The 16,586-nt window shown below is 46.4% G+C and overlaps 1 protein-coding gene across 6 annotated transcripts in view; it reads left to right on the forward strand.

Annotated features, from left to right (window-relative positions):
• Positions 1-872: 872 nt before the first annotated feature.
• Positions 873-16,586, forward strand: part of MKI67 (marker of proliferation Ki-67) — a 51,970-nt gene continuing 36,256 nt past the window's right edge. For 5 of the 6 annotated variants that reach the window (XM_056528897.1, XM_056528895.1, XM_056528899.1 and 2 more), the window contains exons 1-7: positions 1,024-1,239; positions 8,561-8,669; positions 8,755-8,836; positions 9,265-9,380; positions 9,456-9,522; positions 9,604-9,634; positions 10,818-11,609. In XM_056528897.1, the coding sequence (XP_056384872.1) occupies positions 8,578-8,669; positions 8,755-8,836; positions 9,265-9,380; positions 9,456-9,522; positions 9,604-9,634; positions 10,818-11,609 (1,180 nt within the window). In that variant the 5' untranslated portion in view covers positions 1,024-1,239; positions 8,561-8,577. The other variant, XM_056528896.1, reaches the window with a different exon arrangement.

Here is a 16,586-nt window from a genome sequence, read left to right on the forward strand (position 1 = left end):
AAAGCCCCTCAAATCCACCTCAATACTGAACTGATTTCTAAAATTCCAATTTTGAAATTTTCGTGAAAAATTGCTCCTGAACTTTGAAGCCCTCTGATGTCTTCCAAAAGTAAAAACATGTCAACTTTATGATGCAAATATAAAGTAGACATATTGTATATTTGAATCTATGTATAATTTATTTGGTATGTCTATTTTCCTTACAAGCAGAGAGCTTCAAAGATAGAAAAATGCAAAATTTTCATAAAATTTTTGGATTTTTCACCAAGAAAGGATGCAAGTAACAACGGAAAATTTACAACTATGTTAAAGTAAAATAGGTCACAAAAAAAAAAAAAAATTCAGAATGAGAATGAAAGGTAAAAGCATCCCAGAGTTATTAATGCTTAAAGGGACAGTGGTCAGATGTGCAAAAAAGGGCTGCGTCCTTAAGGCGAAAATGAGCTGCGTCTTTAAGGGGTTAAGTGTTTCCTTTAAAGCAGTGTACTACAGTGTTGTCCCCATGGTAGGATCTAGATCTTACCATGGCAGACAAGGCTACCCTAAATAAACAGTAGGGCTACCACTAGCAGATTGACTACTGTATACAGATTATGGTTGTATTACAAGAAACCCTGGTCACACAGGGCGCAGAGGTCCCCTGCGTTTTTATTGTGTTTCCCTAGTCACGCTCCAGTCGCCATAATGGAGCCCTCGCCGTCTTTGTTTGAGGAAACTGCGCGCCTTTTCCCTCCTCCTTTGATCACGCCCACCCCGAACTACATTGGTCCACTCCTCCCACCACGTGACTCCGCCCCGACCAATGGACGACCTTCGCGCTGTTTTTCGAACACTTTTTAAACGTCATACATATTCACGGTATCCTTGCGCGCTAGGAAATAGTTCACCGGTAAGAATTCCCCCTCCCATATCAGTCTATCGACTCTGTTAAAGACAGAAGCGAGCTCAACGTGAGAGTCGGCGTTTGTCCTAATACGGGTGGAATCTACGGCTCCTTCGCGAGTTGTCAGGTAAAAAGCGAGGGTGGCGGAAGGATACGGGAGAAAGGCTGGCGGGTTGAGAGGGAAAACATTTGGCGCTGGCACAGCGCATGCGTGTTGTTGATCGCGCGGTGGCGCCGAGTGCCAGTAACGGACGGCGGCGCTGCTGGGATCAGTGTAGTCCAGCGGCGGCTTCAGGCGCTCTCCTTATTGATGGACTGAGTGATCCGCTTTGGACTCATTTTCTTCAGTTGCTCAGGTTAGTGATGGCGGGGTAGTTGTGGGAGGGAAGCTTGTTCTGGGTAAGGTGACGAGGAGCCCGCCAATTTGTGTGATGAGGAAAGCCTGGCTCTATCACGCGCCTCGCTATAAGGGGTTCTGTACGGCGAGCCGGGGGAACCAATACACCTCAAAGTTCGTTGCAGGTTCATCCTTGAAAAGGTCATAAAAGATGTGCTCGGAGGGTCACGGGGGCGGCTCTAGGCTGAGTTCACACAGGGACAGTGTCTGTAGAGGGGGGATCTAGTCGCCTTATAGTGGTTTGTTACATGTGTTGTAGAACTACAACTCCCAGCCATGCCGCTGTCGGTCCGCTTAGAGTTCTCTCTCTCTCCAGCTGTTGTGAGCCCCGGGCACATGTTACCTGACTTCAACACCATGGACAGCGTGGATGGAAGGAACACAAGGATTCCTGATCCACAACTGTATCCCAGCTGTTACAAAACTACAACTCCCATCATGCCCTGACAAAGATGTAGTTCTGAAACTACTGGAAGCCACAGGTCAGGGAACACTGGTGGAAATGGTAAGAAGCAGAGGGAGTTGTGGTTTTGCAACATCTACTGCAGTGGTCCCCAAACTGTGGCCCTCCAGATGTTGCAAAACTACAACTCCCAGCATGTCTGGACAGCCAACGGCTGTCCAGGCATGCTGGGAATTGTAGTTTTGCAACATCTGGAGGGCCACAGTTTGGAGATCACTGATCTACTGAATTGTGGCTGTCCAGCTGTTGCAAAACTACAACTCCCATAATTCTCAGACACTGGGGGTAGTCTTGTAACATTCCCCAACCTGTGGCTCTCTAGTTGTTAGTGGTCAGAGCATGATGGGAGTTGTAGGTCAGCAACAGCTGGAGAACCACAGGTTGGCCTTTGAAAGTTTCAAACTTGAGTCTGTCGGGGCATGATGGGTGTTGTAGTTTTGCAACATCTGGAGACCCGCTTGTGGCTTGAGTTGTATTTCAGGAACAGCTGGAGTGTCGCAGGTTGTTGTAAATTGGAAAACAGTGGAGACATGATGGGAGTTGTCGCTCTCCAGCTGTTGCTGAACTGCAACTCCCAGCCGGCTTTGACTAAGGGAATTGTGAATTCCAATACGGAATTGTAGTTTTGCCATACGCCTTAACCCAGTGTTTCCCAACCAGGGTGCCTCCAGCTATCCGGGCATGTTGGGAGTTGTAGTTTTGCAACAGCTGGAGGCTCTCTGGTTGGGATACACTGCCTTAATCTGTGAGCTCTCAGCTGTTGCATTACTACAACTCCAAATATGCATGAGCCTTTCATGGGAGTTGTCATGGAGAACCCCAACTCTCATCGTGCTGTGACGGCCATAAGCTGTCAAGGTATGGTGAGGCTTGTAGTCTTGCAACATTTGCAGGCTGAACAGGGTATGATGGGAGTTGTAGTTGTGCAACTTCTGGAAACCCGCAGGATGGGGAAGGCTGGTGTAAACAGAACGAAGTAGTGACCTGTGAATCTCTCTCCATCTGAAGCTGCAGTCACACCACGTTTTTGCAATAAAGTTTTTAAGTTTTCAATTTGAAGACCGTATTTGACTCCATTGAAAACTGTGCCAAACGATGCATCCGGTTATGTACTTTTTGTCTTGTACATATTTTTTTTTTTCGTACCCCAAACTGTAACCTACCACAGTTTTTTTTGGTCCGGGTGAAAAACCGTATTAAAACCGTATACAGTTCCTATAACAAGGGAGAACCGTATGTGCGTACAGTTCCATCTGGTTTGCACAATATGGCTTTGAGTTTGCACATGCGCAGTGCACACCGAATGGAATGAAGTTAAAAACGTATATATATAATTTTTTAAACTAATGCAACCGGACATCATTTTTCAAATCGTATACGGATGAAAAATTTGTACGCACGTTTTCATACAGTTTAGTCTGGTTTTGAGGAATCAGTCTTTACTTAAAAACCTGATACGGGAACTGTACTGCAAAAACGTGGTGTGAATGCTGCCTAAAGCTGCAGTCACACGATGATAACAGTTCTTGATCCGTGTGAGATTCTTGTCTATCCTGTCATTTGTTCTTGCAAATAAATATTTTATTTGCTGGTCAGAGCCTGAAAACTGCAGATCTGACAGCTTTCTCTGGACCCGGATGAGAGCTGGTTGGCTGTCTGGCCATGCTTGGAGTTGTAGTTTGCAACAAGCAGGTTGGACACCACTTTATTAGGACATGTTCACGTTATTAAAATCTATACAGAACTCTACACGGGGATTTATCATTGCTTTACTCGCTGTTTTGTAGCTGTGATTTGGTGCGTATGTTTTGTTTAATTTTTCTAAATTTTACAAAACTTGGCTGTGATATCTAGTGCTTAGATTCTGCCATTGCATCACGTGTGTATAAAATGCACGTTTCATGAAAATTGCGACATACTTTTTTTTACCACAAATTTGCACCAAGTAAAACAAATTTTACGTAAGTGACATGTCACAGCAGTGTTAGGTCTCATAAATGGAGATAGTATACATGTGTGGATTAGCCTTTTTAGAGTGAGGAAAGTCTACTGCAGTGTTTCCAGACCAGGGTGTCTCCAGCTGTTGCAAAACTACAACTCTAGCATGCCCAGACAGCCGAAGGCTGTCTGGGCATGCTGGGAGTTGTAGTTTTGCAACAGCTGGAGGCACCCTGGCTGGGAAACACTGCAGTAGACACTGGTCTGTTAGATTTGCTTTGGACTTGGTAAAGGGAGGAATCCCGAAAGCTTGTCTCTACAAAATGCTGTTAGTCCAATAAAAAAGGTATTACAAGATACTGCAACATTTTATGATTTGCATCTGCATCACTGGACTAATATGGCTACTCAAGAACCATCGCCACTCTAGTAAGAACAGGGCAACTTGCTTTTGTCTGTGACCGCTGGCTATGTGCGGAGCAGATAACAGGTGTTGATGCGCCCTGTGTCTGGTTGCAGCACATGCTCTGTCCTGGCAGAAGACTTGAAGGCTATAGACATGTGGCCGTGTTGTGACAGGCCGGTCACAGTAGATAAGGCTCCATATATAGGCCGTCAGCACTGGAGTTGCTGGACTGCCTGGTCACGTGGCCTCTGCTTACTATCAGAGCACACGCTTTACAGCTTGTCTGCAATCTGAACAGGCTGCAATGTAGATGGCTAGAAGGTAAGTATCATATCCCCTGACTGCATCCAAATTGGTAATACTTCTAGATGATGACAAGGAAGGGGAGTTTTTTGTCTGAGTATTCGAGTCCCCTTGGCCCCATGGGTTATGTCAGGGTTTCGAAACAAGGTTGTGTCCAGATGTTGCAAAACTACAACTCACAGGCATTCTGGGAGTTGTAGTTTTAAAACATCTGGAGTCACCCTGGTTGGGAAACACTGGGTTATGTTATTGCTGCCTAACCTTAAATAAAACTTGGTGGTTTTGTTGCAGAAATCCAAGTGATTATAGTTGCATAAATGTCGTTAAAGTATCAGATCTGGCTGAGTGTAAAGTGCTTAGGTGTCAACAGTTGTACGGTAGAAATGTATCAGACTCTGGAGTTCACTGCACGTGTTTTTTTTTTTTTTTTATGCTTTTCTAAACTGTGGACCTTTGACTGTTTGGGCATGCTGGGAGTTGTTGTCTTTTCAACTTGTGGATGTCTGCAGTTTGGAGATCTAGGCTGTATAGTATTACTATTAAAGGGTTTGTCCAGTAGTAGAAAAATGCTGTCTCGTTTTTGCAAAAACATCACTCCTGTCCACAGGTTGCGTATAGTACTGCAGCTCAGATCCATTCACATCAATTTTGCTAAGCTATAATACCATTCACAACCTGTGGACTGGAGTGGTGCTGTTTTTGCAAAAAAAAGCAGTGTTTTTCTAAGGCTGGGTCCACACTACGTTTTGTCCCATACGGGAGCGCATACGGCAGGAGGGAGCTAAAACCTCGCGCTCCCGTATGTGACCGTATGCGCTCCCGTATGTCATTCACTTCAATGAGCCGACCGGAGTGAAACGTTCGGTCCGGTCGGCTCATTTTTGCGCCGTATGCGCTTTTACAACCGGACCTAAAACCGTGGTCAACCACGGTTTTAGGTCCGGTTGTAAAAGCGCATACGGCGCAAAAAATGAGCCGACCGAACGTTTCACTCCGGTCGGCTCATTGAAGTGAATGACATACGGGAGCGCATACGGTCACATACGGGAGCGAGAGGTTTTAGCTCCCTCCTGCCGTATGCGCTCCCGTATGGGACAATACGTAGTGTGGACCCAGCCTAACACTGGACAACCCCTTTAACTTATCCCCTATCCACAGGATAGGTGATAAGTAGCTGGTCGCAGGGAGGTCCGACTGCTTGGATTCCCCGCGATCTCCGGAATAGGCCTCGGCTGTGTATTCACTTCTATGGAAGTGGCAAAAAGACCCAAGTACAGCACTCGGGCATCATCAGCACTCCCATAAAATGAATGAGGCACATGCTGTCTAACGGTAGACTACACACACTCTTCGCTGAATGAGTCTGGTCCCGTCCTGGAGATCGGAGGTCCCAGCGTCATGACCCTCTGTGATCAGCTACTTATTCCATATCTGGATCCTCCTTTAAATGGTGTCAGGTCTACTATAGGGATCGACCGATGTTGATTTTTTTTAGAGCCGATAACCTGTGAACTTTCAGGCCGATAACCCATACCGATATTCCGTGCTTTTTAAACCACCCCCCCACCCAATAAGCCTTGGTAAAATGAGGGTGCGTGTGTGCAGGTACACCCTGATAAACTGTTTCTGGTCCTGCAGAAGCCACTGCAGATCAATGATTTAAAGTCCAACCACTGCTGGCCGATTGCCTCCCCCTGCCTATCCTCTGGCCAGAGACTACCACTGTCCCATTGCCTCTCCCATCCCCGGTTTTATAATTACCTGTTCCCGGGGTCCGCGCTACTTGCTCCGGCGGCGTCCTGAGCTGTTACACTGTGCCGGGTCACTGACGGTGACGTTGCGTTGAGGACGTCACTCATTGCGCACAGCAACAGCGCAGGACGCCGCCGGAGCCAGTAGTAGTGCGGACCCCGGGAACAAACAGATAATTATAAAACCGGGGATGGGGAGGCAATGGGGCAGCGGCGGCAGTCGTCTCTGGCCAGAGGATAGGCAGGAGGAGGCAATCGGGCAGTGACTGCACTCAGGACAGGCAGGGGGAGAGAAGCGGGTGGTGGTCTCTGGCCCCACAAAAGCCGCGGCAGTTCATTGATTTAAAGCGTCTGCATTATCTGCAACTTTGCCTAAGGCAGTGTACTCTAACCTTAGTCAAAATTACAAATCTCAGTATTCTCTACTTTCAGCTTTCATCCCATTCTGAGCTGAGCGGTGGTTCTGCCACAAGTTGATGAACCGTGACCTAGATTATTCCTGATGCCCACAGCATGCTTGGGTGATACTTTTGTCTAGATCGGTGCATACATACTAATCTTATGCCAATCTGCCATTTTATTAGGAGTTTTAGAACTTTTCAGACACTTTCCCCCGTCTGACGAAAGACGCGTGACCATGGTAAATAGGGCGGGTTTCAGAGATGAGTGAACACCAAAAAAAGCACCAGAATTCTTGCACCATTTAAGCAAAGTAATATTTGATCTAAAGTCTAAGAATTAAGTAGATTTATCACAGCCTGATGCTCTTAACCCCTTAAGGACCGGAGGTTTTTCCGTTTTTGCATTTTCGTTTTTTGCTCCTTGCCATTTTTGCATTGATAGGACTTATTGATCACTTTTTATTCATTTTTAAATGATATAAAAAGTGACCAAAAATGCACTATTTTGGACTTTGGAATTTTTTTGCGCGCACGCCATTGACCGAGCGGTTTAATTAATGATATATTTTTATAATTCGGACATTTCCGCACGCGGTGATACCACATATGTTTATTTTTATTTTTATTTACACTGTTTTTTTTTTTATTGGAAAAGGGGGGTGATTCAAACTTTTAATAGGGGAGGAGTTAAATGATCTTTATTCACTTTTTTTTTTCACTTTTTTTTTGCAGTGTTATAGGTCCCATAGGGACCTATAACACTGCACACACTGATCTTCTATGTTGATCACTGGTTTCTCATAAGAAACCAGTGATCAACGATTCTGCCGGATGACTGCTCATGCCTGGATCTCAGGCACTGAGCAGTCATTCGGCGATCGGACAGCGAGGAGGCAGGAAGGGGCCCTCCCGCTGTCCTGTCAGCTGTTCGGGATGCCGCGATTTCACCGCGGCTATCCCGAACAGCCCACTGAGCTAGCCGGGATGCTTTCGGTTTCACTTTAGACGCGGCGTTCAACTTTGAACGCCGCGTCTAAAGGGTTAATAGCGCGCGGCACAGCGATCAATGCCGCGCGCTATTAGCCACGGGTCCCGGCCGTTGTTAGAGGCCGGGCCCGACCCGCTATGACGCGGGGCCACGCCGTGGCCCCGTGTTATAGATCGGGAGTGGACACATGACGTTCCAGTACGTCATGTGTCCTTAAGGGGTTAAATATGGTGCATTCTTAGGGTATGTTCACACTGAGGAATTGGGGCGGAAATCAAGCAGAAATTTTCTGCCTCAAAATATTGTTACTTTTCCACAAGAACTCAGATTTCGTGCGGAATTCTGCGCGGAATTCCGCGCGGAAATACAGGTTTCATGCGGAGGAGTATCAAGTATTTCTATTCATAAAATTATTATTTTTTTCATGCGGAAATTTTGCGCGGATTCCGCGTGGAAATGCTTCTGACTCAAAAAAATAAATAAATAACTGATCTCTATGGGAGAACAACGCTGATTCCGCCTGAAAGAAAGAACATGTTCTTTCTTCAAGCGGAACAGACTTCCTTGTCAGAATTCTGTTTGAGGAAATTCCTCAGTGTGAACTGAGGGGCAGAAATTCTGCACAGCTCTATGGGGATTTTCACTGCTGAATGAATTGGAGAGGAAAAGCGAGCAGAATTACTCGTGGAAATTCCTCTCCAATTCCTCAGTGTGAACATACCCTTAGACGGTTTTTGTCTTAAGTTTATATGTTCAAAGAATAAGACAGCATAGTTAGTAGTGATAGCTCAAGTTACTTAGACAGTATGTCTAAGGGTGCATTCCCACACGGCGTATTTTGCTGCGTATTTGCTGCTGCGTATTTTCCTACCCATTGACTTCAACAGGGAAAATAAAATACGCAGCAGCAAATACGCAGCAAATACGCCGTGTGGGAACGTACCCTAAAACAATAATCTGCTGATGAACCAGTTTAGTTACCTAGCCAATCTTCATAAAGTTGAATTCTAATTTTATTTTTCTTCCAAAGGTAAGTTTGTTGTAAAGATGCCTCTACATGGTGAAATTGTTGTAATAAAAAGAAATGGATCAGATGGAACTCACTTTCCATTGACCGCAAAATCCTGCTTGTTTGGAAGGTATGTGTATTTTGGTATTATTTCCTGATGTCGTAGATTCTCAAGGAAACGAAGTTGAATCTAATGTACTTTACTTACATTACAGGAAAACTGAGTGCGATATCCGCATTCAGCTGCCACATGTCTCCAAAGAACACTGTAAAGTTGACGTCAAGAACAATGGGGAGGTAAGTGAATGTCTCTTGTGCATATGAGCCTTTCTGGACAGGACTTTTCAGTACAGCAATCATTTTTTCCCAGACTTTCTCATCTCTAGAGACCCATTTAAGGAGTCCTCTGATACTTAACGACTTCCCCTATCCAGAGCAGGGACCCTCCACAATACCTGCCCGGCACCTCTGCTCTCCCCAAGCACTGAGGGCACTGCTGCATGCATGGGAAGAGCTGGCACGTTGGGCAAGAGTTTGCTATAGCAGTCTGACCCCCTGCAATTAGAAACTTATCACCTATCCTATGGAAAGGGGATGTTTTAAGTACCGGAGCACCCCTTTTAAATTTTGATTAATCCACCAATTACTACCCTGATGACTTGTGGCTCAGACAACATTAATGTGACAATTTCGCCGCTAAGACAGTGCTCTTATTTTGTCTTTAGGTGTTTGTTACCAACCTAAGCACAGTGAACCCAACTCAAATCAATGGAACCATTGTTAAACAGCCAGTACAGCTCAAACATGGAGATGTCATCACCATTATCGATCGCTCATTCAGGTAAGCAAGACAAGAATTTTAAGGTTATTAAAAAAAACTTATGAGCGCACTACATGATATGTTCTGTTTTAACAGATTTGAGAAATCCTCTGTACAACAGGGAAAGCGACGATCAACAGGACTTGATTCTGAAACCTTTAAGGCAAGGGATTTGTGAGTGAATTTTGCTCAGCATTTGAATTATTTGTGTAGTACTAAAAATGTTTTGTTCTCAATTTTTCAGGCGTTTGCTACGAACAAGTCTTCAGACACAAGTATGTATCTTGTACAATACTTCTTGTTTTTAAGTCTAAAATGTTATCTTAAGAGTTAATGTCCCCTTCATTACCAAACGTTTGTAAAAAAAAAAAAAAAATTTTGTGCCAAAATTGTGACCTTAGATTGCGACTTGTTGCATTGCATATTTCTGCTATATTGCACAATTTTTTATTTTATCATTGTAACCACTCACTATTAAAAAATGGCCAGGAAAGTGGCAAATGTTTAGCGGGTGGGGTGGCCAACAATGGTCCGACAAATGTATTAAAGCCAGAAATTAGTGTAAAGCTGTATTCACATCTCGGTTTGATACTACGGGTGTCGGATCTGGCTGGGGTAGGGGCAAACCGGGCTCCGTTACCCCAGCCAGACAAGTGCTGAACTCCATTCACTTTAATGAGCCGACCGGAGTCAAACGGCGACTCCGGTCTGCTCCTTTTTGACACGTATCCAGTTTTGTGACCGGACCTAAAACCGTAGTATACTACGTTTTTAGGTCCGGTCACAATACTGGATATGGGTCAAAAATGAGCTGACTGGAATCGCCGTTTGACTCCGGTCGGCTCATTAAAGTGAATGGAGTTCAGCACTGGCCCGGCTGGGGTACGGGAGAGCCCGGTTTGCCCCTACCCCAGCCAGATCCGGCACCCGTCGTGTAAAACAGAGATGTGAATGGAGTCTAAAAAGCAGCAGAGCTGATTGGTCCCTGCACATGGCAAGTGACAGTTTCATTCTCTGGCCAGTTCTAGAAAGTTTTAATAAACGTTTCCTATTTTATGAAAGCCTTAATGTGAGATTTTACTGTGTTCTTTACTAACTTGAGATGGAAAGAACCAGAGCGTAATCATAGTTCACACAGCCAAATAAGTGTGCAGGAAGCTTTACAGAGGCTCAGAGCAAAAATGACTTAATACATGGGAGATTTGACTCCTAGGAGCTATGCTTAATATCTGTAGAAAAATGATGCAATCTGTATAAGTGCAGGAGCTTTTTAATGGCTCTATACAAAAATAAACCAGGGGATTAATGTGGCAGAAAAATGTTCAAAATGGGCAGCACCTATACCATGTTGGTCATGGGTTCTGAAAAGTGTCGGTTAAATTATAAAACAAAAAATTGGATGCTGTAAATAGTTTATATAAAAGTGGTATGTGACAAGTATATTCTTTTGTTAAACAGATGAAACACTGCGGATTGACTCTCTGCTAACCAGTAAAACACAACGCAAATCTGAAGGCAATATCACCAGAACTACTCACTCACGGCGGTCATTGCAAATTTCCTCTTCATCTGAGCCCAAAAGAGAGATGTCTCCCTTTGGCGAATTGTATGAGATGCTTAAGAGTGAAGTAAAACAAAATGGTAAAACACCTGTGAAGGATAAAAGCCGCTCCCCCAAAAATGTAGCTCTAAAGAGAAGTCTTCAGATCCAAGAAAATGCCCAGACTCCTGTTGCGCAAAAACGTACACCTAGAAGAAGTCAATCAAGCGACAGCCCAAAAACCTCTCCAAAGGAGGTTGTTGTGAAGCAAAGATCAGCATCTGCTGGAAGAGTCAGGGAAGCCTCCAGGAGTCCTAAAACCTCCATTAAAGCAGTGAATGAATCTTTCCAAGGAGAGTCTGAACAGACCAAACGGAGAAGCTCTGCTAAGCAGGCTTCTCAATCGGTGCCTCAAGAGCAAGTCGCTCCTGTTGTCAATGGTAGTATACAGAAGCGATCTCCTAGAAGATCTGCAGGTGCTGAACAAAGTCAAGTACTAACTCTGGTACAATCTACCCCTAAAAATGCCAAAACTCCTGACTCAACACCTCGGCGCCGAAGCAATCAGTCCGTCCCTGAACAGCCAGTATTAAAGGAGACTTCTCCTCGAAGTAAATCTCCTACTCAAGGAAGACGAAGTGCATCTCTAGATAATGTGCAGAAGGGAACTCCAAATAAACCTCCTGTGACAGGGGGCAAAACAAGTGAAGGTACGTTTTATAGCATAATATTCCAAAATGTGCTGGAGCTTTTTGGAGTCCCATACATTGGTTACTTCTAGTTGTGCAAATATTGTAGGATAACTGACAAGTCTTTTGCCAACAGTTGAATTTCTAAATAAGTTCTTGTAGCTTAAGATCTGCAGACACTTTTCTGAATACTTTCAAGGGTCTCTTCACAGCAGGCTTTAAAGGGGAATTTTTATTTTTTTTATTTATTTTTTTAAATCGGTGCCAGATAGTTAAACGGATTTGTAAATTATTTCTATTAAATATTTATCCATCCAGTACTTATCAGTAGCTATATATATATATATATATATATATATATATATATATATATATATATATATATATAGTTCTTTTTGGATTTCTTTTTCTTTTTTCCTGTCGACAGTGCTCTCTGCTGACACCTTTGTCAAAGTCAGGAACTGTCCAGAGCAGCAGAGGTTTGCTATGGGGATTTTTTTTCTGCTCTGGACAGTTCCTGATACGGACAGATGTGTCAGCAGAGAGCACTGTTGTCAGAAAAAAAAGGAAATCCAGAAATAAAAACTCTCTGCATTATATAGCAACTAATAAATGCTAGGATAGTTTTTTTTTTATTTTTTTATTTTTTTTTAAGAAGTAACTTACAAATCTGTAACTTTCTTGCACCAGTTGATTAAAAAACTTTTCTCTATCGGCTCCATTGGGGGACACAGACCGTGGGTGTATGCTGCTGTCTCTAGGAGGTGTGACACTATGATAATAAAAAAAAGTCGACTCCTCCCAGCAGGATATACCTGCCTCCAGGCCCTGAGCTAATCAGTTTAAGCTTAGTGTCTGAAGGAGGTGGACATGGTCTGGAATTCTCTAGACCAGGTCTTCTGATTTTTTGTTTTCCTAGTATAGGGACGTGTTAGTTTTTTATTCCTTTTTCTTTCCTGGTTTCCCATTGCGAGTAAGGGGGCACAGACATTGCTTATATGCGCTGTTCAACCCCCCCCCCCCCCCCCCCCCCTCGCCAACGGTCAGCTCCTGGGTTGGTACCTCATGGTTCCGGGTCCCCCTATTTCCCTGCTCACCTCGCTCGTGCATAGCAGCCAGGTGTGATGCAGGTGACTGAAGACTTCACTGAAGACTCCATTAGGTAAGTTCTTCTGACTGAGGTAAGTACTTGCCCTTTTCTCCTTAGGTGCGGACTTGCAACCTCTGGAGACCCCCTGTTTTTGGCCCACCTTTTCAGGTTATGGGGATGGACTTTATTTTCTGGGGGAGCAGTGGCATCTTAGGGGGCATGTAATCTGTTTTACTTCACACTGTGTGTGTGGTTACTTGCGACTATGACCGCAGCGCCTTATATGAGGCTGACAGCCGCGGCGCTTATACGGGCCGGGCGCTATGAGCGCCGTCTTACGTTCACTTTCTCCGGCAGTCTCTGCCTGCATATAGGCCGCCCGCTCTATTCCCCTGAGCGCATATGCGGCTGACATTTGCGCTCGGGACAAGGAGCGGGCACCATTACAGCTTCTCGCCAGTCTACAGCTCCGCCCACAGGGCTGTAGGAGCTCTTCAGAGGCGCGAAGTAGCCTCCAATCAGCGCCGTGGGCGCGATTGTCAGTTAGAAGGGGCCAATTAGTTAGTGCCTCTGCTTCAGGCACGCCCCTCTCTACTATTGGCTGGCCTGTTTCTTACACTCTAGCTGCACGGAGCCGAGTTCTCCTCACTGCAGCTGCCAGGGGACAGTTCCTGTCTCTTTTCTCATTATGTCCGTACCCAGAGCTTTTCCTCCCTCTAAACAGAAACCTGGAACGTCGGTGACTTATTTTGTCTGTAAGCACTGTAATACCAAGATGCCTGGCTCTACGGAGCCCACTTGCCCTGCCTGCTCCTCCAGACCCCCTAGTACCCCCTGATGCCCTTTTGGTTCCTGTGGATTCAGCCGCTCCACCAGCCTGGGTTTCTTCCCTGACCCATTATATGGCTGACTTGACCCAAGTCTCCCCTTTGGCTGAGGCCTCCCGGAAAGTGGTGTCTGCCTTGAAGGGGTCTACCCTGCGCAGGGCCTCATACTTCACGCTCGCACAAGCGTACTAGGGGTGCCTTGTCTCACCCTTCCATTGAGTTTTCAGATAGACGTTGGCGTTCCCCTCATGGGTCCCGACCCCCTGTCATGTGGGCACCAACGTCGCTCCTCCAGACGACGTTCTCGGAGTCGCCGCTCTGCCACGACAGAGCCGCATACCCAGTCATGGTCGCCCCCCTCCAGGACTGCCTCTACTCGTTCACATTCTCCTGGTGAACTGGCGGACGAGGCCACCGAGCTAGCATCTGACTCAGAAGACCGCTCGGACTCAGTTGAAACGGTGATCTCATTGGTGGCAGCCATAAGAGACACCTTTCACTTAGAGGACCCATGATCTTCGTATGTCACTCCAGGAGTATCCTTTCATCGTGCTAAGCCAGCACCTCAAAGGTTCAGCGCTCACGCTGACTTTGACGCCATTCTGGAATCTGCAGGGAAACATCCAGACAAGAGGTTCCCGGGAATCAAGACTATTCAAGAAAGTTATCCATTTGCCAAGGACCTTGTCACTAAGGTGGTTTCCCCTCCCTCAGTGGATCCACCAATCTCCCGGATCTCTAAGTCGACTACACTGCCACTGGCTGATGCCGCTGCCTTCAAGGATTCCACGGACAAGAAGGTAGAATCCTTAGCAAAGTTTGCCTCTGAAGCAGCTGGCTCTTCTATTTTTCCCATTTTCGCCTCGGCATGGGCATCCAAGGCCCTGTCGGAGTGGTGCCAAAAGCTCCATCAGGGTATCTTAGCGGGATCCCCCCCCCCCCCCCAGAGGATCTGTCTGCTCTGGCCCTCCAATGCTCTAAAGCTGGAGACTTCCTGTGCTCGGCTTGCATGCCGTCAGCCCATTGTTCTGCCTTTGCTGTGGGTCACCTAGCGGCTCTCCACCGCTCTATGTGGCTTAAAGCTTGGAATGCGGATGCTGCTTCCAAAAGGTCTCTCACTGAGCTTCCTTTTACGGGTGGCCGTCTTTTTGGCAAGCGCCTTGATGAGATTATCTCTGAGGCGACGGGAGGTAAGAGTTCCTTGTTGCCTCAAAAAAAAAAAGGCTCGCTCTACTTCACAAAGGAAGTCCCGTTTCTTTCGGACCTTTGGCTCCAGCAAAGGGTTCCGGGAAGGCCCCTTCGCGGGACAAGGCTCCCTCGTTCCTGGCGCGCCCGTCTTGTAAGTAGGACACCAACCGGTCCGGCCGGTTTGCGCCCCAAATCAGGCAACCGCAAACCCACTTCTGCATGAAGTGAAGCTCCCACCCATGTTTTTTTTTCTCGGGTTGGAGGTCGTCTCTTACTTTTTTGAGACATCTGGACCTCACACATTCAGGACTCTTGGGTCAGGGACGTGGTGTCCCAACGTTTACCAAATCGAATCCTGGATTAGAGGATGTAAATATACGATTATTCAACAATTATTTCATTGTTGAATAATCGTATATTTACATCCTCTAATCCAGGACCTTAGTCGCTCCTATCTTAGATCATCCATCTGTATCTACTATAGGCGTGGTTCACTTATCTATCCTCAAGATTTGGGTCTGCACACCCCCGGGCTCCCTAGCACTATTTAGTACATGTAGCACATACCTTACTTCAATTGTTATCTTCTAATTTTAGTCTGTAGTACATTAAAAGTTATATTTTAAACAATATTTTGTATTGATCATGAGGACGACTTCTCGGTGACTTCTCTTGCTTAGATCCTCTTGACATTTATCATTACGATAATATAGGATCACATAACTATGTAAGTGATTCCCTAGTCGGTGATAACTCTCTTCTACCCAGTCTCTAACCTTCTTGGGACTTCGCTTCGACACGGCCTCTGGCCGAATTTGCCTCCTGCCGGACAAACGTCTGGCGCTTCTATCTCCATCCGCACTTGTATGGAAGTCCTGGGTTGGATGGTGGCAACTATGGAGGCCATACCCTTTGCCCAGTTTCATTACCGCCCTCTTCAGCTGGCTATTCTCTCTCGGTGGGACAGGTCTCCTGTCCCTCAAATGTCAGATTGTTGTCCCTCGCAGGGTCCGTCAGTCTCTGCTCTGGTGGCTCCGCTCCCCCCTTTTTCTCCAAGGGCGGTTATTTCTTCACCTTCACTGGCAGGTAGTTACAACGGATGCCAGCCTGTCGGGCTGGGGCGGCGTGTTCAGGGATTCGACAGTTCAGGGACTCTGGTCTCCCGAGAGGCCCTTCTTCCGATAAACATATTGGAATTACGGGCGATTCTTCTTTGTCTTCTTTATTGGGAGTCCCGGCTTCAGTCCCGTCCTGTCCGCGTCCAGTTGGACAACGCCACGGCCGTGGCATATATAAATCGACAAGGCGGCACTCGCAGCTCGGCAGCCATGGCCGAGGTGACAAAGATTCTCATCTGGGCGGAAAGCAAGGTTCCGGCCATTTCAGCGAATTCACATTCCGGGGGTGCTCAACTGGGAAGCGGACTTCCTCAGTCCGTCCTCACCCGACCCCGGCGAGTGGTCTCTACATCCTGGGGTCTTCGCGCAACTCTGCGACCTATGGGGCATTCCGGACGTGGACCTCTTCGCATCCCAGGAAGATTCTTCCTTTTGTGTGCACCCTCAGGCTCTGGCCGTGGACACCCTAGTGATTCCTAGGGTAGGGCAAACCCCGGCCATCTGTTCCCTCCCCTTCCGCTCCTTCCCAGGGTTCTGAGGAAGCTCAAAACAGAGGACGTCCATGCCATTCTGGTAGCTCCAGATTGGCCCCGAAGGTCGTGGTACGCCGACATAGTCAGGCTCCTGGACGACGCTCCACTGCACCTTCCGCTCCGTCTGGACCTGCTCTCAGGGTCCTCTTTGCTACCCCAATTTACAGTCGCTGCTTTTGACGGCGTGGCAGTTGAGACCGCGGTTTTGAGGGCCTGCTGGTTCTCTTCCCAAGTTATTCAAA

This window comes from Hyla sarda, chromosome 7 (genome assembly GCF_029499605.1).
Source record: "Hyla sarda isolate aHylSar1 chromosome 7, aHylSar1.hap1, whole genome shotgun sequence".
NCBI classification, from domain to species: domain Eukaryota; kingdom Metazoa; phylum Chordata; class Amphibia; order Anura; family Hylidae; genus Hyla; species Hyla sarda.